Here is a 27,614-nt window from a genome sequence, read left to right on the forward strand (position 1 = left end):
GCATGAGCGGTGGGGAATTGATTAAGTTTCTAATAGACATTAATGTCCCATTTGCGTAGGATGTGTTTTACTTCCGGCAATTGCCGACCCAAGGAAAAACTATCAGCCCCCTTAGGGAAAGTCAATTCTTACGTTCTCTTAATTTGTTTAACGCATTACAAGTATCTGGGCCGAAAGGCATAGTTTGTGTGCAATTTTAGGGATCATTGAGGATTGTTGTTGTTGTTGTAGGTTAAGGTTGATAAGGTTGCTCCCCACAGGCTTTGGGGAGTGTTATCGATGTGATGGTCCTTTGCCGGATACAGATCCGCTACGCTCCGGTAACACACCACCATTGAGGTGCTAGCCCGACCATCTCGGTAACGATATATGTGGCCAAATTAAACCTTCAGGCCATCCCTCCCTCCCCACCGCCAAGTTCCATGAGGAGCTTGTGGTCGCCAGAGCCTCGTCTGTTAGTGAAACAGGATTCGCCGCGGATAGGTGAGGTTGACAATTGGGTTTGGACAAGCTATATATTGCGCTGGCAACCTGAAGGGTTGCGCTACACAGCCCCTTGAATCTGGTATTTTAGTCGCCTCTTTCGACAGGCATACCTACCGCGGGTATATTTTGACCCCATAACCCGCTGGGGTGTTAGTGTTGCTAGATGGTTCCCATTAACACCAAGTGTATGCGGTTGGGCTATGTTCCCATTTAATATGTGAGAAAAAGGTGCCACGTATCTCTCATAGACTTTCGGCCAATATACCTACCCTCGGCCATAGAAATGACACTAATAGCATTTAAAGGGGGCATTTTTAATCTCGACCAGGTGGTCTGAATCACGCTGGATTAGCTGTTAGTACTATACAAATTCCCATATAAGTACCGCACTCAAACGAGGGAGTACAGTTGGTGCTGTCTCGACAGTTTATTAAGCTGATGCTAAGCTATAAGGGAAGTTTCTATGGATAACATTGCTATGAAGGCATTGGTACTGCCGCTGGAAATTTAAGCAGCCCAATTACTTGCGTACCAAACACCCGCGGCGCAAGTTCTGCTTACTAGAAATAGAAAAAATAGCCCAAAAAGATGGGTTTGATGGTGAATAAGTACAAAAGGAAGTTTCTAAAGTCATCAGGTAATGAGTTAACGAATTTGCGTCTTGGAAACTACGTCACTGCTGGCAGGCATAATATCGAAAAAGTAAATTACATCATACATCTGGGAGCACAAACAACAACATTAGCCTAGAAATCCAGCGAAGTAACACTTTGGCCAACAAATACTATTTTGGACTGAGTAGATAATTTAAAAGTGAAGTCCTCCCTTGGCAAGCAAACATCAAGCTCTACCGTCTTATATACGGCACAGAACCGTAAAAAACTGACAACATCAGATGCGGACGCACTACGCATGTGCTAAATAAAAGTTCTGAGAAAGATATTTGTAGAACATTTTTAGGCAGATTTTCTGGTATTAGGTTTGTAGTTGAGCAGCAGTCGGTAGCAAATACATATGCCTTTTTATACTCAGCTGTACTTGTACACAGGGTATTATAGCTTTGATTGAATAACGGTTGGTTGAACAGGTATAAAGGAATCGAGATAGATATAGACTTCTATATCAGTGTGCTGAAATTATTCATGTTTTAAGGTTATTAGTGGACTAACCAAAAATTAGTATTAGTGCGTACACAAACAAGGAATATCAAGCACTAATATCCATTAAAACACATTCACATAGTCATCCCAACAAACATTTAGGTTAGAAAACGATTAGAAGACGAATCGAATTCTAATGCATTTCTCTAAGGTAGAAGGTTAGAGGACGATTTGCGAAACTGTCGCGAATTATAGCATTCTCGACAAAAAGGGGACTTCGTTCTCGATATCGAGAAAAGGGTTAGAATTCTAATCGAATTCTAACGTCAATTGCTAATGGGTTTCTAATGAGAATCTTGAAGTGATGCGCAATTAAGTTCAGTTATTTAAAATCAGCGAAATTTTCATTGTTTCATTATATCAAATACTTTTATTTGGTTATAAGCTTATAAATTATAATAAAATAAAAATGTTTCAAAATCCTATCGTATGTTTCACAGTTTTCAGTACTAGTTATTGTGTTGAAATTTTCGCTCCCACTTATTTCCTCAGGATTGAGCTCGGCATTGTTTGAGGTACGGATGAGGAAGCGTTTTCTTCATGCCATTCAAATAGCATTTCAATAATCTGCTTGCTTTCCCCTTTTAACAGTTTTTGATTCATTTTCACTTAATAGTATTATTAGATATAGAATAAACTTATTTCGCAGCTTTTAATATTTCCACACAACTATTTTCACTATTTTTATTTTGTTTGTAAAACACTAAGGATGGCTGATCATGTCGTGCAAATAATCGATAACTGTGAGAATAATCATAATATCGCATTTCTGGTGTTATTCGAATCGTTTCACAGTCGAATTCTAACCTAGTTTTCGATTCGAAATGCATTAGAGAACTACATTAGAATTCTAATGTAGAACTTCAATATTTCTCTAACGTTAGAAACTGTGTTTGCTGGGATGCTTCGTAAAATGAATAACCGCTCATAAGCCACGAAGCAGTTCAGTACTCAATTGTCTTATTGAGCAAGAAAGTCAACTGTGTTATATGAAAACACTAATTTGAATCAGTATGACTAACAGTACAATAAAATAAATATAGTCATCTGACGCTAGCAACACAACGATGTACACGAAACTAAACTGAATACAGCGCTAAAGAAAAACCGATAACAAACGAAGTATTCAGTGTATTACACACGAAACCAACATGCTATTGAGTTAAAGCGACTATGATTTCAGTTTATACTCAACAATGTCATATATGTATGGGACATATGTGTTGCGGGGCACTCGTATGTATTTTCTATTTTATGTGCCAATCTCTCATAGTATTTTTCTGTACTTGACTAAGTACACATTTAGACACATTTTTTTGGCTCATGACTAAGTGCACTAATTTTATTAGTACTCAAAGCGGACCTCTGTTCTGTATATCAAAATCATCAGTATCGAAAAAATTTTCATTGAGCCATGTCCGTCCGTCCGTCTGTCCGTTAACACGATAACTAGAGTAAATATTGAGATATCTTCACCAAATTTGGTACACGAGCTTATCTGGACCCAGAATAGATTGGTATTAAAAATATTTAGTAAATAATACACCTAAAATATTTATGTTTAGCTTATCTGGACCCAGAATAGATTGGTATTAAAAATATTTAGTAAATAATACACCTAAAATATTTATGTTATTTGTTTTTAATGGTGTCTTCAATTTATACTTATTATTTAAGAATTCATGAGCTTAACACCGGCTTATAATAATTGCATATTCAATTATTATGTTTTCCTAAGAGAAACTGAAAACAAAGAAAGAAACATTTACTGGCATATTGCGAAGGTACCATTTCAAAAACCGCCACGTAATCATCATCAGGCAATTTCGTAATGTTATCAAAGGTTTCACCGAGATTCGAACCGCGAATCACACGGTGAAACTGCAGTTGCCTTAACCACTAGGCTGTCCTGCTTGTATTTGTTTCCTTGCTTAAGTTTATCTCATTTCTACACTAACAACACAATTCAGGCATTCTGTCTCTATGTTAATTTGTGTGTTATGTAGATTTCTTTCTTTTCAGTTTCTCTTAGAAAAACATAATAATTGAATATTCAATTATTATAAGCCGGTGTTAAGCTCATGAATTCTTAAATCAATTTTACAAATATTATTAATCATAAATCAAAAATCGTTAACCTATCGTAACAAAATTCGGCAGAGTGGTTGCCTTTACTAAAGGAATGCTTTGAAGAAAAATTAACGAGATCGGTTAAGGACCACGCCCACTTTTATATAAAAGAGGTTGAAAAGGGTCGTGGACGAATAAAAAAGCTATATCTTTGCAAAAAAGAGCTTTATATCAATGGCATTTCATTTCACAAGTGGATTTGTAACAATAAATAGGAAAAACTTCATTTAAAAAAAAAAAAAAAGGCGTGGCACCGCCCCTTTTATGACTAAGCAATTATTTATGTTTCGGGAGCCATAACTCGAAGAAAAAATTAAATCTTGAAAAATGGGCGTGCCACTGCCCCTTTTTTACAATGCATTTCCCAACGATTCTGGAGCCATAACACGACGAAAAATTTGGTGTTTAACAGGAACCCTGCAAAAATCGCGAGTACTCCATGCATGCATGTATGGAGTACTCGCTATGGACCAACCGAGTACTCCAAAATTAACCACAATTCATACAAAAAATATGGTCCAATTAACATTGCGATGTCCTAGGACTGGACCATATACTCCAGCTCCGCATTACATCAGAGTAATCCATGGAGTACCCACAGTCCAATAAACATCGTGTAGTGATTACAATCGTTAAAAACGAGCAATGGCCGGCTTACAATGTGTTCGTGTAGAAACATGAGTTGGTCCATTGCTGCATTAATCGTTGGACCATGTGGTCCACTGGAGTACCTACCATTCTACTCCACTGTAATGCAGCGATGGACCAACTCATGTTTCTACACGAACATGTTGTAAGCCGATTATTGCTCGTTTCTAACGATTGTAATCACTACACGATGTTTATTGGACTGTGGGTACTCCATGGAGTACTCTGATGTAATGCGGAGCTGGATTATATGGTCCGGTCCTAGGACATCGCAATGTTAATTGGACCATATGTTCTGTATGAATTGTGGTTAATTTTGGAGCGCTCGCTTGGTCCATAGCGAGTACTCCATACATGCATGCATGGAGTACTCGCGATTTTTGCAGGGATAATGGTAAGTACTCCAGTGGACCACATGATCCAACGATTTTTGCAGGGAAATATCAGTAAAATGGACTAAATCGGTTAAATCGCCTTCTTTTATACAAAAGATTTTGTAAAAGTGCGTAGATGCAGGTAATAAGCTATTTCTAGTAAAAGTTGGAAAATTTCGTTAATAACCCTGCCCTTTTTTTGTAATAACGCTTTTGAGTACAATGGCGCTTGTGTGTTTATGTTAATTGTTCTATCTTCATTTTAAAATGAACAGTAGGGAAATCTCCATATCTGAAGGAAAACTGCATTATTACCCGCTCAAGGTCATTGGTGTTACTCTGTATCCTCTTTGCTGCTTTTAAAGTAAAATTAGTTCAGAAAAGAACCATATGTATATGTATTATTGCGCAGCCTTGTAACACTATTAAGCACACAAAACAAACAACAGCATTTCAAGTGTACAGCTGAGTATGTTATGTTCGGTTTTACCCGAACTTAGACTTCCTTACTTGTGTAAGTTAGCGTTTATTTTATTAAGGTAATGATATTTTATGTATGATTGAGTATTTATGTTTTAAACTGACTTAAAATCGTAAAAATGGTAGAATAACGTGTTTTAGAACATCTGAGAGCAGATTCAGGTTCTGCTTACCGAGAACTTTCAGAAAAGCATATTTCTGTGATTAAAGTTTGTCTGTCTGTGCAATCAATGGCGGATTCGGGGGGGGGGCGGGGGGCGGGGGGGCCGATCGCCCCCCCCCCCCCAGACCTACCTGAATAAATATTGGGCGTGCTTAATTTGCCAGAAATTGAAATGCATTTTTTAGATTTCCGTAAAATTGAGATTGAATGAAATATTTCTTATCTTCCTTTGTCTGCTTGTCTAGCGAAAAAAGGTAAATAATAAATAAGTGAGTTTTGCTTTTTCCGCTTATTGCCGCAGATATGCCATGGTTTGTGAATAAAATAGTTGAAACATGGTGACCTTGCGAAACATAAAAAAATTCTTCATATCACCAACCAACTTCATTTTTTTTTATAAAAGTTCCGGAACACACCTAATATGTCGTTTCATTTATGCAATATTAGAGCCACTGATGACCTGATACGAAACTTGTATTCTCTCTCAATTCGTTTCCAGGAATGGGGCTCGAAATCAGCTGTCTGTTCATTCAATTGTAAACAAAAATTCTTCATATCACCAACCAACTTCATTTTTTTTTATAAAAGTTCCGGAACACACCTAATATGTCGTTTCATTTATGCAATATCAGAGCCACTGATGACCTGATACGAAACTTGTATTCTCTCTCAATTCGTTTCCAGGAATGGGGTTCGAAATCAGCTGTCTGTTCATTCAATTGTAAACAAAAATTCTTCATATCACCAACCAACTTCATTTTTTTTTATAAAAGTTCCGGTACACGCCTAATGTGTTGTTTCATTTATGCAATATCAGAGCCACTGATGACCTGATACGAAACTTTTCTTATTCTCTCTCAATTCGTTTCCAGGAATGGGGCTCGAAATCAGCTGTCTGTTCATTCAATTGTAAACAAAAGTTCATTCGTTGTAAACAAAAGTTCATTCGTTTCCAAGAATGGGGTCTGAAGTCAAAATATTCATCTCTTTTTTTCCTTTTTTGATTGCTGCAATAGATATAGATTCAAAATAACTCCACTTAGTTAAAGCCACAAGTGAAACTCTCTTATCAGAAAGAACTAGCTTCTACCTTTGAGCTGTATAAAATCATTTCTTGATTGTTTTTTGTTCGAATTCTTTCAATTAGTTGAGCTAATTTGAGTGCTTAAAGATAAATTCGATACGTTTATTTGTAATTATGTCAAAATGGTGTTCTGAAGTAAATCATTAATTTATATTACTGACTTCCATGGCAAAAATGGATTTTGAGCTTTCGGCCATGATCGCCCCCCCTCATCTGGAGACCTGTATCCGCCCCTGTGTGCAATCCAGATTTATAATAATTTTGTATATTCTTTCACCTATGTTCATAAGTCGTTGTTTACACACGCCAATCTTTGTTGCTGGAACTCGTTACTTCCAGCAGAGGGGATAACGAGGAAAGCGGGCGGGCACCGAGTCGCTTGTGCTCAGCGACTCGTTTTGGTATAAGTCTAGAACTGGGGTCGACTGCTAATACACGTCCGAAACGGGAGAGGTGTCAAAGGACGCGTATTGACTTCGACAACAATAATCCGAAGGCGTAAAAGAAAAATTTTATTTCTGTCCGGAGATATTTGCAGTTTATGTTGGCAAATTTCATGTGGTTGTAGTAATGTTTTTGCACTGAAATAAATTTTTTGTACAAGAGATTTTGCACGGATTTAAAGTTGATCCCACCCCAAAGGTGTAGCGGCCAGGGTAATTTTTTATAAGTGCGGCCAAAGACCGCCAACGCAGGTGTTCCTCTAAAAAATACTCAGGATCCCAACCCCCAGTTTCGGAAGGAACCAGGGTATTTATACTGAAGTCAAGAAGCGTCGTTTGACATATCTCCTGATATTTTTGGACGTGCATTAGCAGTCGACCCCTGTTCTAGACTTTTACCCTCGCTTTGCGCTGACTTTCTTCTTTTTACAAATACTTTTAGCTTACATGTTACCCTGAAATGAGCAAATTTTATTGTATTTCACAAAATATTTTTTAAATTGAACGTTAAACTTTTGATTTTACAATTTTTCAAACATATTTTTAGAAAAAATAAATGAAATGTCAAATAGTTGCTAGGTTAGGTTGAACTGTCCGGCCAATGAGGACCTCACATACGGCTGAATAAGTCCGTAGTGTTACCAGAAGTTTGTTTTAACGACCAAACTGAATGACCCTATCAGAAACCAGGACCTATGTTATAAAATAACTCCGTCCCCTTGGCAAATACTAGAAGCTTCCTAGGACTTAAGCCACTTGCTGCTTCTAGATCTGACAGCTGTATCATTCCTAATAGCTGGATTCTTAATATGGCAAGCGCAGGGCACGATCACAGTACGTGCTCGATCGTTTCCTCCTCCAGCCCGCACTTCCTACATCTGCTATCACTGACCAAGCCTAATTTAAAGGCATGTGACGCCAGAAGGCAGTGTCCAGTCAGAATACCCGTCATGAGTCTACAGTCCTCTCTTTTTCATGATAGGAGCAACTTTGTTAGTCCAAGTTTGTAAGACCTACACATAATCTTAGAAACTTTACAGCCCTGCGCTTGAACACACGCCTTTCCTGCTTGGTCGATCATGTGCACCTCGCGCCTTCGCTTAATCTCGCCCAGTCTAATTGGTACGTCTACGGAGCAAGCTTCGAGGGATGCGCCTTTTTTAGTTAGTTTATCCGCTTTTTCATTCCCATCTATTCCCATATGCCCTGGGACCCAATATACTTGTATGCTTCTCCCTGTCCCGATTATCTCCTGGGACTGCTTACACTCTAACGCGCAGTTAGATGCTGTGCTATACGAGATAAGTGCCTTAATTGCTGCTTGACTGTCAATATACAAGTTAACACAATTGCAGCTTGGGCTATTTTCTTCCAGGGTTTCTACTGGTAACGGCTACTATTTCCTCTTGGAAAACGCTACAGTAATCCGGCAGCCTGTGGGATCTGTTTATTACCGGATCAGCACAGTATACCGCAGACCGTACTTCTTCCACTACTTTGGAACCATCTGTGTACACATGTATCGCCTCGTCCGCCATTTAAGCACCCTTGCGCCAACCGTCCACCTCCATTGTGGCCTTAAGATCGCCCTCGAAGCACAGATAGGGAATCAGGTAGTCTGTTCGTCTTGTGATTGATGACGTTATACTACTCGGTCAAATAGTCGTAGTAATCAACAAAAATTTGTGTATATAAACAGCGACTAACCAAAAAATATTTAACAAATCCACAGCAGCATTTATAAAACTACTGTAATTGTCAAACCTACCTTTTGTGCTTTACGTAAATTTTCCCGCGACGTCTTCACGGAGTCCAAAAGAATTGATATTTCATCTTTCATATTTTCATTCTAAAGTAAAATTAAATAAGTAAAATTAATAAAAAAAAAATAACCAGAACAAAATGACATTAGACTGGGAAACAAAAAAGTCTCTAAATGTTAAGCTTATGTTGAGGGTTTCGTATTTTTTTATTAAGTATGTTGTTATATTGGTCTGGAGAAGCTTTATAATTACTCTTTGGTTTTTGCAGATATTTTCACATAGTCGTATTTTCATAGTTTGGTGGAACGAGCAGCGTACTTTAAGAAACGGTTAGTACACACAACTATATTAAAGCGACTTGAGAGCTAAAAATGATATTCGAAAGATTATGGAGCTTCTCGTGACCATGGTAATTACATATTAATTATAAAACTCAAGATGTTACAATATCAAGGAAAATATAAAAATTAACATAAGCTCCAATTTAAGTTTTTATTGATGAGGTATTTTCATCGAAAAATTATTAGTTAATTTATAATTTTATACGGTAAACGCACCTCTTTTACTAAAGTTGTCCAACGATGATTTAGATGTTCCATTTTGATGCACAAACCGCAACATACAACTTTACATGTACGACAATAGCGTTCCTTAATGCGACGATGTGAACGACATTGCATAGGACGTGGCATTCTATCTCGACCTGGACCAAAACGATTCGAGCCTTCGAGCGCCACGAATGTATGCCTCTTTAAAGCTTTACCATACATGTGTATGGAATCGTAACAAACGCGACAATAATGAACTAAACATTGTCGACATAATCCCATAGCTGGCTCCAATTCACATTCTGTGCAACGTACTACAACAGGAGTGCTTGGTAGTGATTGTGCGCCGGGACCCAATGTACGATTGCCAGTATTTGCTGGTTGTTGTGATTGTGGAGCATGGCTGGTTGATATCATTAACGTATTATTTGCTGAACTTTCGCGACGATAGAAACGCAAATGATATAATTCCCCAATTAAAAAAAAATTCATATAAAAGAAATCGCGAACATGAAAATTATCATTTCGTATGTTGTTACTTTGTTGTTGATTCGGAGGTTCAATAAGTATGGGAATTTGACAAATGCTACATACGAGATGCTGATGATTGTGATAAATGCAATTTTCGCACATATTATGACCACAAGTAAGTAGAAAGGGCCGATGGCTTTTGACATGTGGATCTAAAAAAAATAATGAAATTTTAATGTGGATAATAAACTTTTGAACATAATTTTAAGTTATTGGTTTGATGTATTAGGAGTGCATTGGACGGGTTTTTCCCTATAGATGTTGTTGTTATAACAAAGCCGAAGGTTCAGCTATAGCCGCAATACCCCCAAATAAGGAAGTTGAATTTGGAATCAGACGTCTTTTAGAACAACACAATCGGGCACTGAAGTCTACCATTAAGATCTTGGCAAATCCCCTTACCATCACGGCCACGGAGATAGATGTAACCATCCAAGAGACGAAATTCAGTAGTAGCGGGTTTAGCCATGCCGATCCTTAATCACATTAAAGTATTTGAATCATGTCTTCAAGCTGTCCCCCTCTACCCTTTATAATTCTTTTGCCTTAGGTGCGACCGATCACAAATTATCATCAATGTCCTCTAACGGGAGTCCAAGAAAACTTGATGTTTCAACAGGGATGGACCATAATGAGATGGGTGTTAGAGGCGTTGGTTCCGCAATACAGTTAAAGAGATGGTTGGTCGCATGGGGGAAACAATACAAGCAGGACATATGTTTTGTATGTCGGGGTTGATTCTGAATAGGTAAGAGTTTAACCTCGTGGATATGATTCCTGAGCTATTGACTTCTGCGAAAGTTCGGCAACTGTATTAAGTTCTTTGAATGAAAGGGCAAAAAAAAAAACACCTAACATCGCGGTGCAATCGCCAAAAGATGGTTGGGCAGGATGTTTGGGTCACTAAAGAAATACGCAGGTACCCAACGGCTGTATGGTAGTCTGACAACCAGGCTCGCCCTGGTTTTACATAGCTAAAGATGGATGAAGCAGATAATGTTATTCAGTTCCGCATTGTAGCGATACTGACCAAGAATCATCCATTTCTGCAGTTTCCAAAGACAAAATTAAAAGGATCAAAAGATTTTAAAGGTTAAAAAAAAGTCAAAGTTTCCTCTGGGACTATATACTCGAATGTTACACAAAATTCTCGACGGAAATAATGATGCGGCTAGGCAAACAAGAGCATAATGACACGTTGCGAAATGCAATACTTTAAAGCAGAAAGCATTGTAAGGCTTCGATAAACTTCGCCAAAGCAATTTGAGATTGTTGACAGCGGCACTTACGGATCACTGGTAGCTTAAAGTCCATATGCACAATGCTGAACAATTGCAAAATAATTTATGCTTTTCCGCTAAACCTATCTTGAGGAACAAGCTAGACTTTTTGAGGATGCTTACTCTGGACAAATTGCAGAAATAATAGGGCAAATAGATCTGTAGGTCGCAGTGCATAACCTGACCATATAATACAATATCTCAAGGTATATAACTGGTACGGCCGTATAACATAACAGAAGAGTATTATAAATCAATAACACCTGAGCAACATTCGGAAGCTGAATTGCATTGTATGGTTCACCAAATATACATTTTACGAAATATGTACATAGTATATATGAAACAAAAGTAAAATTTTCTACAATTGTACTCATGATACGGAAACTTATTCTATCGTAAAACATATTCCAATTAGCAGCAGGTCGATTGCGTCCCATTGCTCCCGGCAACGGTGCAACAGGCTGTTACAAGAATAAGCGCTCAATGCTATCCTTTAGCCGCTTTACAAAAGGCCGGACCAACTAAATAAAACTTACCTCCCAAACGATGATCATAATTTGTGGAGTATTCATTGCGACACTTTGGACAGCAACGTGCATTTCTCAATGTTGTAGCCACAAATTTCTTATCAAATAATCTTGTCGGCATACCGGTACTTTGCATTTTCTCACAAACATTGGAAGGCAGCACCGATGCGTTGGTTTTATCACGCGCATTATTTTTCTTAGTTTCATTGTGTAATGAATACATTTTCCCCGCACTTAAACGTTAACCACACTTTAAAAATGTAAACTTTTAATTGTACACACAAATTAATAATCAAACGGTATTTTTTTATAAATGGCGTGAATACAAAACAAATGGTTGCGAATGAGTGAGCAAAAACAAACCCATCGGGCGGAACCATAGAAGGTGGCAGCATGGTGACATACCTAAAATATAAAAAAAAGTTGCAAGTACTGTGTCATTGTGAATGATAACTAAGTGTGATATCTTCTGCATAGCCGTTAAAATTCCAAAATGATTGGATCACCTGATTTGTAATTGACTATCGCTATCTCAATCTGCATCTCTTTCTATCAGCCGCTGAAGATATGCGCCACCATATGGAACACTCTGTCAAAACTCTAAAAAGTAGCCTTATTGAACATCCTGTCAGGCAGTTGACAGATAAGATATCACACTTAGTTATCATTCACAATGTACTGTGTTTTTGTAAATCGATGGACTAATGTCAAAATGGTACTACGTCGGAAGTTGATGTATCAAACCAAATTTAAAAAGTAAAACCATCTGTGACCGTGTAGCCACCTTGTATAGTTCCGCCATCAAGCCCATACAGCACTGAAATGGGAAAAGAACATTGGCTGCCGGCATAGGGTTGCATCTGATATCGAAATAGATTTCGCGATATTCACTTAAGGGTCCAAAGTTTTAAATCTTTTTGGGTTAAAGTCTTAACAAAGTCGACTGCAATTGCCCGTCCGGCCCGCTCAAACACTGGTGTGAGATCCAATTTGTTTCCGTTCAGAACACTTTTCACTTTTGTGTACGTACCATTAGTGTTGGGAACTATCGAATGAAAACTATCGAGTTATTCGATAGTTCACTAATTTTCATTCATTCGATAGTCATTTGAAATTCGTTCATTACTATTTTTTCGAATTACTAGTTTTAGGGATGAATGATTCGTTCACTACTATTTTTTCGAGTTACTAGTTTTAGGTATGAATGATTCGTTCACTACTATTTTTTCGAGTTACTAGTTTTAGTTATGAATGATTCGTTCACTACTATTTTTTCGAGTTACTAGTTTTAGTTATGAATGATTCGTTCATTACTATTTTTTCGAATTATTAGTTTTTGGTATGAATGATTCGCTCATTACTATTTCTTCGAATCGTTCGTTCTATTTAAATTTTTGCTGTGCATATATCAGTGTTAAAAAGATATTAAAATAAATTTAGCATACGTCAACCTAATCGACAAACGTTTTAAGCGTGGTTATTATTAAATATTTTTAACTGAGGAAGTGATTTTAACGATTTCATTTGTGTAGATATTTATAATACGGCCTGAATTGAAGAGATCTTCCGTTTGGGAGTTTTTACCAAAAATGGCAATGAAGTTAAATGCCATATATGCAAAAAAAATTTTAAATTTTCTGGCAACACATCAAATTTAAATGACCATCTACGCCGTAAGCATCCGTCTTCCTCAGAACCATGGTGGAATAACCAGGTGAAGTAAGCCGTCAATTGTCTCGCTCTAAATTCTTCTTTGTTCTATCATTCGGCTATCTGAAAATTTTTCACCAATGTTGTCCCCGAAAAATGTGGTTTTTTTGCATTTTTCAGGAGTGAAATATGGTAGTTTTAGTCATTTTTTTCATCTAAACCAGTAGGTGAATATCGATGGACCTTTACCGGATTTAATTACAGAGATTCATATTTGGGTATCTTTGGCGTGGGCTTCCATAAGTAAGGTCGTGCTTAACTATTGCGTTTATATTATTGATGTTTCCATCATATAAGTATGTTTAATTTGTTCCAAAAAAATTTGAAACAGGTCTTTGTTAAAACAAACTATTTGAATTCGCGTCATATCCAACAAGGATTTTCGCCTGTGCAGCGCTACTGAAGACTTTCGAAAAATGTGCAATAACAACAAAACTATCGTATTACACCTTATTTATGTAAACACTTCGCTAAAACAATGGATTTTTAAATACAATTACGAAAAATTGTTACTCACTATGTTTGTTTTGGCCTAAAAATTAGACCACTATGATAAGAAGAATGTTGCTGTTATGGATTGTAAATTAGAATATATGAATCCGGCTCGCTTGGATTAGCACCTTCTGGTTCTAGGCCGACTCCTATTATATCCCCTGACATATTTTAGTAAATAATAACTTGGGACCATTAGTAATACATCATGAATTAACTGTCAAGAGCTTATGGGAGATCTTCTGATCAAGTTTGTATGATATATTAAAAGGTCATATGTTTTACTTCCAACTCTCAATGTCAAATCAACAGAGCAGATGGAAAGAACAATGGAATTTTAGAGATCGAAACACATTTAAAAGTATTACGATCACTTCCAAGTGTGACTGTAAAACTTTTCATCAAACCCGAAACCCATTTAAGTGCGCAAAGTTCCTACAGTTCAACTATATAATGGATAACACCTCTCCCACTTATGTCCGGTTTTTCGATAAAAGCTTCAACTGAAGTTGAAGTTGAGGTCATTTTACTTTAGACGCATTCTTGAATTTTACTACTCATCGCAGTTTAAGTTTTTAATTTTATTCGATGCCTAAAGTAATATAAGTTCGCACTGGTTTTGTGTATCCCTTTTGTATTGGCATTAGGTTGCACTGATATGCTGAAAAAGAAACAGTCTGTAATGGCTTTCGTATCGTTATCAACAAAGGAAATCTTAGGAAATCATACCTCCCAAAATATAGCTACAGAATTGAAGTTAATATTTGATGAGTGGTCCGTTTTTGACAAAATAGTTACTGTAGTAAGTGATAACGGGGCTAATATTAAAAAGACTATAATTGAAATGCTACAGAAGCACCACCACCCATGTGTAGCGCACACATTAAATTTATGTGTAATTGATGCCATCAAAGCTGTTCCACAAGTTACTGCCAAGTGTCGTGCCATAGTCACTTACTTTAACCATAGTTCTCAAGCGACGGAAAAATTAAAAAATATGCAAAAGCAAATGGGCGTTACTGAACTGAGGTTAAAACAAGATGTCCCTACCCGGTGGAATTCCACCCTTATAATGATGGAGCGCATATGCTTGGTAAAAAAACCACTCTCTGCCATAATAACTTCTTTACCAAATGCTCCTGATTTCCTCAATTCATCAGAATGGGAAACATTGTTGGACTACACTAATCTTTTCAAGCCCGTAGAGGCTATGACAACCGAATTGTCAGGAGAAAATTATCCCACGATGTCACTGGTAGTGCCCCCTGATCAGAGGTCTTCAATACGCAGTACGAAATCGCAAAATGAAAACTGTAGAGGCAGAAAGTTTGAAGAGCAGATTGTTAGAGGTAGTTTGGATACGATTAGGGCAGTTGGAGTCTGACAAAATGTGCGCCAAATCAACATTCCTAGATCCTAGGTTTAAAAAAATTGCGTTCGGTAATGAAATTAATGCAAATAATACAACAAAATGGCTAGTGGAAGGAGTAACTTCCCTAATACGGCAACAAAACACAAGTGTTTCTACCAACACCCCAAGAGAAGCATCGGTCGATAAAAGCGAAGTATCTCTCTGGGACCTTCTCGATGTAAGAGTTGCTGAAGCAAAAACAATTTGTCAAAACGCGCCCAATGTCAATGCAAATATTCAGTTGGAGCAATATCTAAGGCAAAATTTTGTTGATCGCTCAAATAATCCCCTAGACTATTGGAATCGTAGCCAGTCAACATTTCCGGAACTATATATGCTTTCGAAAAAATATTTATGTATACCCGCAACATCGGTTCCGTCAGAACGAGTTTTCTCGAAAGCAGGCCAAATAATTAACGACAGGAGAAACCGACTTAAAGGAGATAAACTAGATATGATAATATTTTTGAACAGCAATTTAAACATTGAAGGTATTTTTCATGTCAACTCGATGTACATACTTGTGTTATTTACTTTACAATCAATTTTTTTAGGGGTTTAATAACGCAATCAGTTGCCATCTCTGCGGCGAAAATTTAATATAGACCCTCATGCACTATCCGATTTTGGCTAGAACAACTATAGCGACTTTTAGTATTTAAGTGCTTGAAATATTTGTTTTATGTTTCTTTTATAAGTGAAATTTAATGTGCAATTTTTATATTAATTAAACGTGACCTGAATTTTGAAAAAAAAAAAAAAACAGTAGCTTATGTATAAGTTAAGGCAATCAATAATGCCTCTGAAACAGATTTGAATAATACAGATAAAAAACCATCTTAAGTAACCCTCTTTCCTGTTGTTGTTGTTGTAGAGGCATAAAATCTCCCCACAGGTTTGGGGAGGCCAAAAAACTCAGTGGGTTGCGAACCAAGGTCATTTGCATATCATTCATGCGCTTTGCATAACATGTAACAAAGGCATTTAAATTGAATATTTTCATTATTTACTTGAAGCAAAATTTACACCATTTTAGTCATATTTAACGTTTTTGTTACGTTCCAATGTAGCGTGATCCAGATACGGATAGAAATTTAACATACAAATGCAACAACAAATTGATCCATATGGTTCACATTGTTGTCGCATTTGCATGTTAAATCTCTAGCCGTATCTGGATCACGTTTCATTGGAACACGACGTTTTTTGTCTTATATAGGTTTGTTCTTTAGCTACCCAGAGGGGTAACTAAAACAATCCAGATATTGTTCTTTTGGCTTCTGGCAAGCTAAAGAACAAATCAAATGAATGAATGAAAAAATTCGTTCGATAGTTAAAATCATTCAGTAACTAACTATCGATAGTTGAATTCATTCGATAGTTCCCAACACTACGTACCATGGTTCAATTATATGGTTGGCTCATCTCATCAGCTGATTTTATTTATTTCCATAGCCGAAGGGATTGTCAAAAGGAGATGGCAAACTCAAAATGAAACCAACCCATTGGCAACATTTCTTACACATACAAACACTGCTATGTTTTATGTTTCCATTCCATATAATTCGCACCAACACCAATACACAGATTTTGACAATTTGAATAGACATATTTTGTTGCTTTACAGATGAGCCAACCATATAATTGAACCATGGTACGTACAAAGAAATAAATTACACAACCGCATGAACAGTTTCAACTTTAACCGTGTTTTTCTTTACACAGGTATATATTTACGTTTGCGCGTAAAAAGCGCTTATCCTTGCTTAGATAGTGCTTAGGAGGCCCATCTAGCGGCAGTGATTACGTAACTAGCTACAGCACAGGGTGTATCGAAAAGCGGAGACACAACCCTCTGATGGCCATAGTGTATAACATATAGCTGAATCAGTTGCGATGAATTGTGGACACGCACCATTTTAAGAGGTGATACATAGAATTAGTGTAGAGGTGAAACATAGACACATATTTCAATTACATCTGATTATAATGCGTATTGAAATTTAGTAGCGCTAATTTTATGCGCAGCAATTTCAGAGGTGTATTTAAAGTTTGATGCTTAGCAGGCCAAATAAAGTTTAAGCGTAAACGTCTATAGATATATAAAAAAACACAGCTTTTGGACATGTCAAAATTTTTGGACATCTTTAGCAGTCGGCCCTTACTTGTAGGTCTTTACTAAATTGAAAGAAACGCATATATAAAACATACATAATCCAATTCTTCCATTTTCACACCATGGCACAGCCGCTAAACTATGGTTAAATTATTAATATAATTACTTAATTGATTTATTTTATTATTGTTATTGAATCATAAGCTGGGCCAAGCTTTTACCTGCTTAAATCACCTATCGCTAAATCTGTTTCGCTACTTACGATCCATAATGTTACCAGAACTTTGTTTAATGACCAAACTAAAAAACCTTATCAAAAATCAGCACCATAGTGTACCATACTTATACACAATGACCAGAACCTATGTTATAAAATAACTATGTCCTCTTGGCAAATAGTGAAAGCTTTTTAGGACATATGCCACTTGTTGCTGATAGGGGTATCACAGCTGCAGCAACAGCCTGTCAAGCGAAGGACAGGAGCACAAAACGTAACCCCCAGCGGGTTAGAGGGCTTAAAATATATACCCGCGGCAGGTATGCCTGTCGTAAGAGGCGACTAAAATACCAAATTGATTAAAGGGGTTGGGTAGCGCAACCCTTTCAAGGGGTTGCCAACGCAATATATACCTTCTCCAACGCATTTGTCAACCTCACATACCCATAGCGAATCCTGTTTCTTTAACAGCCGAGGCTCTTGCGACCCCAAGTTCCTTATGAATCTAGGAGGTGGGAGGGCGGAATGTCCTAGAAGGTTTCATGTGGTCATACCAAATCGATCCCGACATGGTCGGGCTAGTACCTTAATGGTGCTTGTTACCGTAACGTGCCGGATCTGCATCTGGCAAGGGATCATCAACATCGATAACACTCCCCAGTGCCTTCGGGGAGTGTCCTTATCGCTACAACAACAACAACAGCGCAAAACGTGCTCGATCGTTTCCTCCTCCTTCCCGCACTTTCCACATTTGCTATCACTGACTATGCCTAATATAATAGAAGGAATTGTGCAGTCAGAATACTCGTTATGAGTCTACAGTCCTCTCTCTTTAATGACAAGGCTAACTTTGTTAGTCCAAGGTTGTAAGACCTCTACACATGTTCGACATTTTACAGCTCCACGATTGGGTCCATGCCTTTCCCGCTTGGTAGCTCACCTTGTTTTAATCTCGCCCATTTTTATAGAGACGACTACGGATCACGCTTATAGCGATGGGCCTTTTAAGCTTACGCATATCCATATGACCTGCGACTTAATATAGATGTATGCTTCTCCCTATCCCGATTCTTTGCAGGGATTGCCACCCTCTAATACTCATTTAGATGTTGTGCTTTGCAAGATTATTGCCTTAATTGCTGCTTGGTTGTCAATATAAAAGTTGACTGCGGCTGCAATTTAAATTATTTTCTTCCAGTGCTACTACTGCTTTGGTTACGGCTACTACTTCCGCCTGACAAACATTTGTTTTCCTGCAGCTTGTAGGATCTATTTATTTCCGGAGCAGCAGATTTATCGTTCGGCTGCCATTTGGGCGCCCTCACGCCAAACGTCCACCTATATTGTTGTTTTAAGAGGCCCTTTGAAGCGCGTAGGACAAAGAACTGCCCTTAACCGCAACATTACATGAGCCTCAAGGAGTGCTTTTTCGATTAAAACCACATCAACAAAGGGGGATGAATTCTTTTCCCAACTTTGTCGAGATCTCGAAATTCTTCTGCTTCCAACCAATACTTCCTGGGCCTGAACCGCACAAACTAAACGAGATTAATATAGACGTCCATATATCGTTATTGTGTGGTGGCGGAACGTGTTTTCCATCACAGCCGGTTGGGGAATCGGGTTCGCCTTTTTCCCCGCTAGAATAGAAACGAGGATAACTGAAGCACGATTAAGGCGCCACTATCATTGCTGCAGGATCTTTTCGGGCTTTGCTTTTATCAGCCAGTATCTGAAACTCCTCACACTCACGTCTTTCCACCTCAGATTTATTAATTCTAACTAAGCATATCCTTTTCCATTTCGTGTCACCGTATCGAGTGTGCGGGATAAGTCATAATATGCAATTTTTCTCACTCGAAATTCGAATTCAAACCTTCTAGGGTGTACCGCCCTCCCACCCCCTAGGTCCATGAGGAATTCGGGGTCGCCACAGCCTCGGCTGTTAATGAAACAGGATTCGCCACGGATAGGTGAGGTTGACAATCGAGTTTGGAGAAGCTATGTATTGCGCTGGCAACCTGAAAGGGCTGCGCTGCACAAACCCCTTGAATCCGGTATTTTAGTCGCCTCTTACGACAGGTATACCTACCGCGGGTATATTCTAACCCGCTAACCCGCTGGGATGTCGGTCGGATCATCTATCGGTGCATATGCTCAAATAAATGATTTGTTGAAGTACCTTGCTTCGACGAGAGTTGTTGCCTGACAAAATATTTGACGTAGCAAGGCCCTATTGCCTTTCTGCTTTGGCTCGTTGTTTGATTTTCCTGCATGCTGAGATGTCAGTCTTTCATAAGGACATCAACCAGCCAGACATCGGTGCCATCTTTTGAAAGGGTCCGGAAATATAAATCTGACAACGTTTTCCGATAAAATACGCAAAGTTTGTGATCGAAATATTTTTATTCCTAGATATGTTCGCCATATTAGCAGCTGGTATTTTCAGCACGGCGATGTCCTACGAAATATCAATTGCTAGTCTCTGCATCAGCACCATACCTGTTGACAAACTAGTCATTATAATCGTATCAGATACCATACTAGTCAGTATATGCATCAGGGTCATACCATTTAACACGCTAGTCAGCCTCTCGTGAGCATTATACCAGATATAAACCTCTTTTATTTTTTACGTAAAAGGGAGAAAGCCTATAGTATTTTTTTCTGAAATTCACTTGTATTTGGCTCTTTTATGCGGTTTCCTTACTTGGGTTCCCATTGTCACTTACCTCATTATTCGTCATTTTAGTATAATTAACACGCTTTTATTAGCTTGGCCTGTATGTAACGGAATCTTTGAGCTTAATTTTCACCGGTTTCTAGAAGTCTGATTAATTTGAAACTTTGCATACGTATCAAGGGCCGATGACAATGCATTAATGTGGTGGTGTGGTGACATAAGGTCAACGGCCATAAGGTGAATTGGCCTTATTACCACTTTGAATGGCCATAAGTGTGATTGGAACTTTGCACAAGTATCAAGGCTCGATGACAATGTATTAATGTGATGGTGCGGTGACATAAGGTCAACGGCCATAAGGTCAATTGGCCTTATTACCACTTTGAATGGCCATAAGTTTGATTGAAACCTTGCACACGTATCAAGGCTCGATGACAATGCATTAATGCGATGGTGCGGTGAAATAAGGTCAACGGCCATAAGGTCAATTGGCGTTATTACCACTTTGAATGGCCATAAGTTTGATTGAAAGTTTGCACACGCATCAAGGTTCGATGACAATGCATTAATGTGATAGTGGGGTGACATAAGGTCAACGGCCATAAGGTCAATTAAACTTGTTACCACTTTGAATGGCCATAAGTTTGATTGAAACTTTGCACACGTATCAAGGCTCGATGACAATGCATTAATGTGATGGAGTGGTGACATAAGGTCAACAGCCACATGGTCAATTGGCCTTATTACCACTTTGAATGGCAATAAGTTTGATTGAAAGTTTGCACACGTATCAAGGCTCGATGACAATGCATTAATGTGATGGTGCGGTGACATAAGGTCAACGGCCATAAGGTCAATTGGCCTTATTACCACTTTGAATGGCCATAAGTTTGATTGGAACTTTGCACAAGTATCAAGTCTCGATGACAATGCATTAATGTGATGGTGCGGTGAAATAAGGTCAACGGCCATAAGGTCAATTGGCGTTACCACTTTGAATGGCCATAAGTTTGATTGAAAGTTTGCACACGTATCAAGGCTCGATGACAATGCATTAATGTGATATTGCGGTGACATAAGGTCAACGGCCATAAGGTCAATTGGCCTTATTACCACTTTGAATGGCCATAAGTTTGATTGAAACTTTGCACACGTATCAAGGCTCGATGACAGTGCATTAATGTGATGGTGTGGAGACATAAGGTCAACGGCCATAAGGTCAATTGGTCTTATTACCACTTTGAATGGACATAAGACGTATCAAGGCTCGATGACAATGCAATAATGTGATGGTGGGGTGATATAAGGTTAACGAACATAAGGTCAATTGAACTTGCGATCACCCCAAATGACCATAAATTTGAAACCTTGCACATAATGCGAAAAACGCATTCCTTTATTAATAATAGAAGTGGATGCATGGCACATCTACGAAAGAGCATACTGGAGCCCTTTTTAACACGCTTTCATTAGCTTGGACTGTATCTATCTATATATCTATGTATCCATGTATGTATGTAACGGAATCTGGAGTGGAGCCGAGAGCCCCGGTAATGCAGAGCTCCGAACTCCGTTGCATCTTTTGAAGCATTTTAAGATAGGTACTTTTAGCTAGTGCAGGCCACCAGACCAAGGCACCATAAAGAAGAATCGGGTGCACAATGGCTGTGTAAATCCAGTAGGTCACCTTAGGGGAGAATCCCCAGGAGGTGCCAATTGCCCTCTTGCAGGTGAACAGCTCTGCTGCTGCCTTCTTGGATCGCTCCACAATATGGTCACTCCATAATAACTTCCACTACCTTGAGGCGCGCGCACGGATATACCACCCCTATCAGCGTGACGGCGGCCCTATAGAGGTTTACCGACCTGGCGTCGTCACAGGGAATGAGCTTGACATTGCCCTGGAACCACCCTGCAGCGGTGTAAGATGGCGGTGGACCAGGGTTGTCTTTCTTAACCTTAACGGCCACCGTAGCGAGCGCGGCCTCGATCCACTTTCACTGTTGTTTCGGGATCCTGCCATCTTCGCTGCTCTCGTCTATAATGCCAATAATCTGCCGACCCTTGGCAATTTCGGCGAAAGACCACGTCCAGCCTCCCTGCGTCTTGGCCATTTTCGGTGCCGTGGGGTGGATTCATCCATGGACCGCTGGCGTTTAGAGGTTTCATCACTCTCGACGAAAACTTTTAAAATAACTTGAACCAAAAAATTAAAAATAAATAATAGAAACTAAAAAAAACACGCTTTTATAGCTAACCGAACTAAAAAACAGAAAATAATTTTCAATTAAAAAGAGTTTATATAACAGTAGTAGAAGGTCAAACAATCATTTATAGTTAATCACCTCAAAATAAAATTATAATAAAATTTAAGTTATTAACAGAATAATTTAATTCACAGTAAAAAGCGTGGGGTGCTTGATACTGAATGTTACAATCATTCTGTTGGCAACTATCTGAGAGGAAAGATATGAAATGTAGTCAAATGCGCCCCACGCTTTTTAATCTCAATTAAATTATTCTGTTAATAACTTAAATTTTATTTTGAGGTTATTAACTATAAATGATTGTTTGACCTTCTACTACTGTTATATAAACTCTTTTTAATTGTTTTTTAGTTCGGTTAGCTATAAAAGCGTGTTTTTTTATTTTTTTTTAACTATTATTTATTTTTGTAACTCTTTCTATAGCTTACCAATATATGTATAACATATCGCTCATTTGCTGCAACTTCGTCATAACTCAAAAAACACAATTTTTCAGGAGAGCCATTCAAAGATTTTAACTGCCATATGTTGCGCATATAAAGGCATATTTTCATTTTTATACCACGTGCTAAATTTTTAACTGATCACGAAGATTTTTTTAAACAACATAGATCATGATATTGGGTACGTTAATATGTTATTAACTCAAAAGTTATGTGTTTTGAGTTATGACGACGTTGAAGCAAATGAGCGATATGTATATGAACTTACCCATGCAGCTTACTGTTAGTAAAAATCAATAATAGCATCTAATTATCATTTACCCAAAATTAATTTTTTATTTGCTAGAGTTCCAAAACCTATATTAAATCAAAATACAAACTACCCCCCTCCAATACCTCGAACCGTTGTTATCTTTAAAATTAATTATTAAGAAAACATAGAATCCATTAAGTTATTTTGACGCTCTCGCCGATTGGACTCGTCTTGTTTAAAGGCGCGAAGCTCTTCATAAACTGGATCATCCGTTTCCAATTCGTAACGACACATCGGACATGAATTGGCCTAAAAGATAAATAAAAGAACATCTTGTAAACTTACACAACGAAAAAATGAGCCGCCCGCCTTTCCCCACTGTACGTCTCCGCCATCAAAAAATCACACGTACCTTCTTCAGCCACAACAGAACACACTCCTCATGGAATTCATGTTTGCACGGCAAAATCTTGTATTTCTCATCAATATCAGCAGGTTGCTTGCAAACTGCGCACTCTAGCTCTTGAGCTACATCAGCTTCGGTTACCACATGCTCTGGCAGTGCGCAAATGGCGCGCTTGGACGCCTCGGGTACTTCAATTTCCATATCAATACCATTCATGATTGCCAATACTTGCAGACGCTTGTAATGTTTTGCAAAATCATTTGGACCTTCGGCGCCAGTCGGTTCGTGGCCCATATCTTCAAAGTAGTCTGCCATTCTGTTCTATTGAAATGAGGAGAGGGATAGATAAAAGGGAGAACAATCTTGAAAATTTAGGTACATATTTCATTTTTGTTTTACAAATTTTATTGCAGGCTAATTCAGTACAAGGTAATGGAATGCTGTAAGCCGAGGTGATGGCGAAGCAAACTCGGACTCAATTTCGCCGTACTTCAGAATGTCAAATCAAAATTTGCGTTGCTTCATTGCACTGATATCCTATGATACCCGAGATTGTGCTATGAATAAAACCAAATATCGGCCATTATATGGCGACGTTTTCATCTGATTTGACCTTGTGTTGCACGGCGATTTGGATCTATGTTCGATTTCCCGTCGCTTAGTATTTTTCTAGCAAAATCTTTTACCACTGTAAAATAAAATAGCGCATATTCTCTTGATTTTACATTCCGTGCACGGCGAAATGGTACGGCCAATTTTTTCTTAATTCGCTTTACTTTAGCCGAGTATAGTTCCGCCCAAGGCGTATCTATACAAGGCAAGGCGAATCTATACCAGGTGGTGGCAAAGCGAATTCAATAAATTCGACGTGCAGAAGAATGTCAAAACAAAAGAAAATTTTCATTGATTCCTATCAAGGCGAATCCATACCAGGTGGTGGCAACGCGAATTCAACCAATTCGCCGTGCAGAAGAATGTCAAGTCAAAAGAAAATTTTATTGATTCCGATTAACCGACATATTAAAGTACAAGGCGCTGTATGGAAAATAATCAAGAAGAAGCAATCAGCTGTTGGGATAACAACACCTGGTACTGAATTCGCCTTAATTCCTATTAACTGACATGTTGTAACAAGCTAGCTGGACAAAAACAAAGTTCTTATTCCATGAAAAGTGTAATGAGAAACGAAAGAAAACAAACACAATAACTGGAATTTTGCTTTTTTTTGATATTTTTGCTCATATATATTGAGTAATTGAAGTAAGAAGGCAAGAGTGGCCGTAAAATGCATTGATTAATTTGCAAAATTCTTGTTGAATATTAAGCTTCATATTTCTTTTAAGTGAACACTTTTATATAATTTTTTTCATGGATTCTAAGCTCGAAGGTAAGCAAAATTTTTTAATAGTAATTCTTTCGCAATTAGAGTATTTTCAATATATTTAACATTCCGTTTTTAAGAAGAAAATGTATTTTTTCTCTATATTTTTAACTTTAGGGACAAAAAAGTTACATACCTCCGCGGACATCCGGGCTATATTTTACATATGTTATAGTCGCAAATATTCTCTAATAGTCGGAAGAAAAAACCATTGCGAATTCTTTGCACATCTATTTTAAATTTTTTTTTGTAGATTTAGTTATCTCTACATATAAAATAGGATGTATGTACGTACCAGCTCCGACGAGATATTTGTACCTATAAAGCTGACCTACAAACGGCAAAACCAATTCCCAGGTACAGGTAACAAACACGTAGCCATAAAACACACAAAAATAAAAGCGCAAGGTCAACAAGAGCACACCAAAAGCAAAAAGGCGAAGATCACTGACTTCAACCTGCCACAACCTACCGCACCAGTCACCAAGGCATAAAAACAGGTACATACAAAGCAATCCTAATGCAGATATAACCACACAGGAACGCTACACAAAACAAACCCATTTGGTAGCATCTACGCCAATACCTGAATGTAATATAAATACTGCACAACTGATAACAAATCAGAACGATCAACGACACTTAAGATAGCAGTACAACAATCATCAACTATTCACCTTGTCGGGAAATCAACAACACAAAGCAGTTTAATGTGTGATCGATTTTTTGCTGACCAATTTGATTTTATTACATTCAAAATTATTATAGGCTTGTATGGTCATATTTAGCATGGCAGTTTAGTTATAACCGTACCAAGAACGGAGTTTTTTGACATTTGGGTTCAACATTCGAAGGAAACCAGATATAAAGAATTATTGAGTTTTCTTTTACATAAGTACGATTTAAGCGAAGCAGCCGAGTATTCCATAAAAAGTTTAAGCTAACAAATATAGGCATATTCCTCCAGCCTGATCAAAAGTGGAACACTTCTGGAAGACATAAGTAGCGATTTTTGAATAAAAACTCGGAGTGGCTTTCGGGTCCAGACGTCACATTTACAATAACGGTGGATTCAAAGTTTCCAACAGACCAACCAACCACTTCTTCAGGTAACCCCGGTCCCGGAAGACGAAAGAAGGACTTTGTTAACTGCAGTGAAAAAACCAAACGGCGTCGAGTGGATGACTTCTTGCAATCTAGAAGTCCTGGTGAGTTACTTTATGGGGCAGAAGTATCAACGCGTATGTCCGATAACAGAAATGTTGCTAACATTATAAAAAATTCACAGGAAACCATTCAAATATCCGGCAAAAAGATGACATGTGAGCCAGATGCAAGATGCTTGAGCAATGTAGAAGCTTTAGCATACTACGTAGATAGCAAGTCGACGACTCATGGGTACAAAACGACGCGGAAGTGGAGCATCAAGGCAGGCCATAAGCTTTATCCATCATTTTATAGTCTAAGAAAAGCTAAGGCAGAATGCTATCCAAAAGAAATTGATGTGGGTGAAACACGTGCGGAAATTAAAAGTCCAGTCCGTATTAGATAAAACTGTTCAGCGTTTAGTCTTAGCAAATCAAGAAGTTTTTGTTAGTTTATTATCTACAAACTTGACGTATACTTTAGTCAGCAAGTGGGGTTGCGATGGAAGCTCTGGCCATAGCACATATAATCAAAAGTTTACATGCAGTTCTGACACTGATGAGTTTTTGTTTATATTTTCTTTCGTTCCTCTTCAATTACAGGATGAAAAAGGTAACATTCGACCTCGACCTTCTTCTACCATGTATTGTCGTCCAATTAAATTAATTTTTTCTAAAGAAACAAAAGATTTTATTGTTTTTGAAACGAACAAAGTTTTAGAGGAGATAAATGCGTTGTTGCCAACAAAGTACATGCTCGAAGAATACGAAGTTTCCGTAAATCACAATATGCTTCTAACAATGATTGACGGAAACGTTTGCAATGCTTTGACTCCAAAAGATATGAATAATGAGTTACGGGACTTTACGCCTAACCGAGATAATCTTGGTTTTGGTTTGTCTACTCTCCATGTATGGATAAGATGTTTTGAATGCTTGCTTCACATAAGTTATCGCCTCGAAGTAAAAAAATGGCAGTTTGGAATGAGGCATATAAAGAGGGTGTAAAGCTACGTTCCAACGAAATCCATAATAAATTTAAAGGTGTGCTTGGATTGATAGTAGATAAAACAAAACCAGGTTTCGGCAATATCAATGACGGCAACACTGCTCGTAGGTTTTTCGAAAATTCTGAGGCTAGTGCTGAGATTACGGGATTGGATGTAACGCTCATCAAAAGATATGACACTCTCCCTCGCGCATTAGCATCTGGGTACAATATAAATATCCAAAGATTTGAAAAATTTGTGGTCGAGACTAAAAAACTATACATAGATCTCTATCCAGGGTTTAATATGCCTGTTACAGTTCATAAAATCTTAGTGCATAGTACTGATATTATAAAATCAGCAATTTTACCTATTAGTCAACTTTCTGAGGAAGCACAGGAAGCCCGTAACAAAGATTTGAGACGATTCAGGGATGATAACACACAAAAGCAGTCGCGTGAAGCCACGAATAGAGATCTTA

The 27,614-nt window shown here is 38.0% G+C and overlaps 2 protein-coding genes across 9 annotated transcripts in view; both read right to left on the reverse strand.

Annotated features, from left to right (window-relative positions):
• fray (frayed) overlaps nt 1–27,614 on the reverse strand; it is a 90,903-nt gene that overhangs the window by 41,385 nt on the left and 21,904 nt on the right. Inside the window, exons 2-4 of the mRNA XM_067768646.1 lie at nt 11,630–11,853; nt 9,289–9,962; nt 8,737–8,817 (exon numbers count right to left, since the gene is read on the reverse strand). Coding sequence (XP_067624747.1) covers nt 8,737–8,817; nt 9,289–9,962; nt 11,630–11,853 — 979 coding nt within the window. The remainder of the gene's footprint in view (nt 1–8,736; nt 8,818–9,288; nt 9,963–11,629; nt 11,854–27,614) is intronic.
• LOC137238234 (E3 ubiquitin-protein ligase RNF181 homolog) overlaps nt 23,270–27,614 on the reverse strand; it is a 122,740-nt gene continuing 118,395 nt past the window's right edge. For 6 of the 8 annotated variants that reach the window (XM_067763008.1, XM_067763006.1, XM_067763009.1 and 3 more), the window contains 2 exons: nt 23,625–23,939; nt 23,270–23,521 (listed from right to left, as the gene is read on the reverse strand). In XM_067763008.1, coding sequence (XP_067619109.1) covers nt 23,387–23,521; nt 23,625–23,933 — 444 coding nt within the window. In that variant the 5' untranslated portion in view covers nt 23,934–23,939 and the 3' untranslated portion in view covers nt 23,270–23,386. The remainder of the gene's footprint in view (nt 23,522–23,624; nt 23,940–27,614) is intronic. The other 2 variants (XM_067763011.1, XM_067763012.1) reach the window with 1 other exon arrangement.

The sequence above is a fragment of the Eurosta solidaginis genome, chromosome 1 (genome assembly GCF_040869045.1).
Source record: "Eurosta solidaginis isolate ZX-2024a chromosome 1, ASM4086904v1, whole genome shotgun sequence".
NCBI lineage: Eukaryota > Metazoa > Arthropoda > Insecta > Diptera > Tephritidae > Eurosta > Eurosta solidaginis.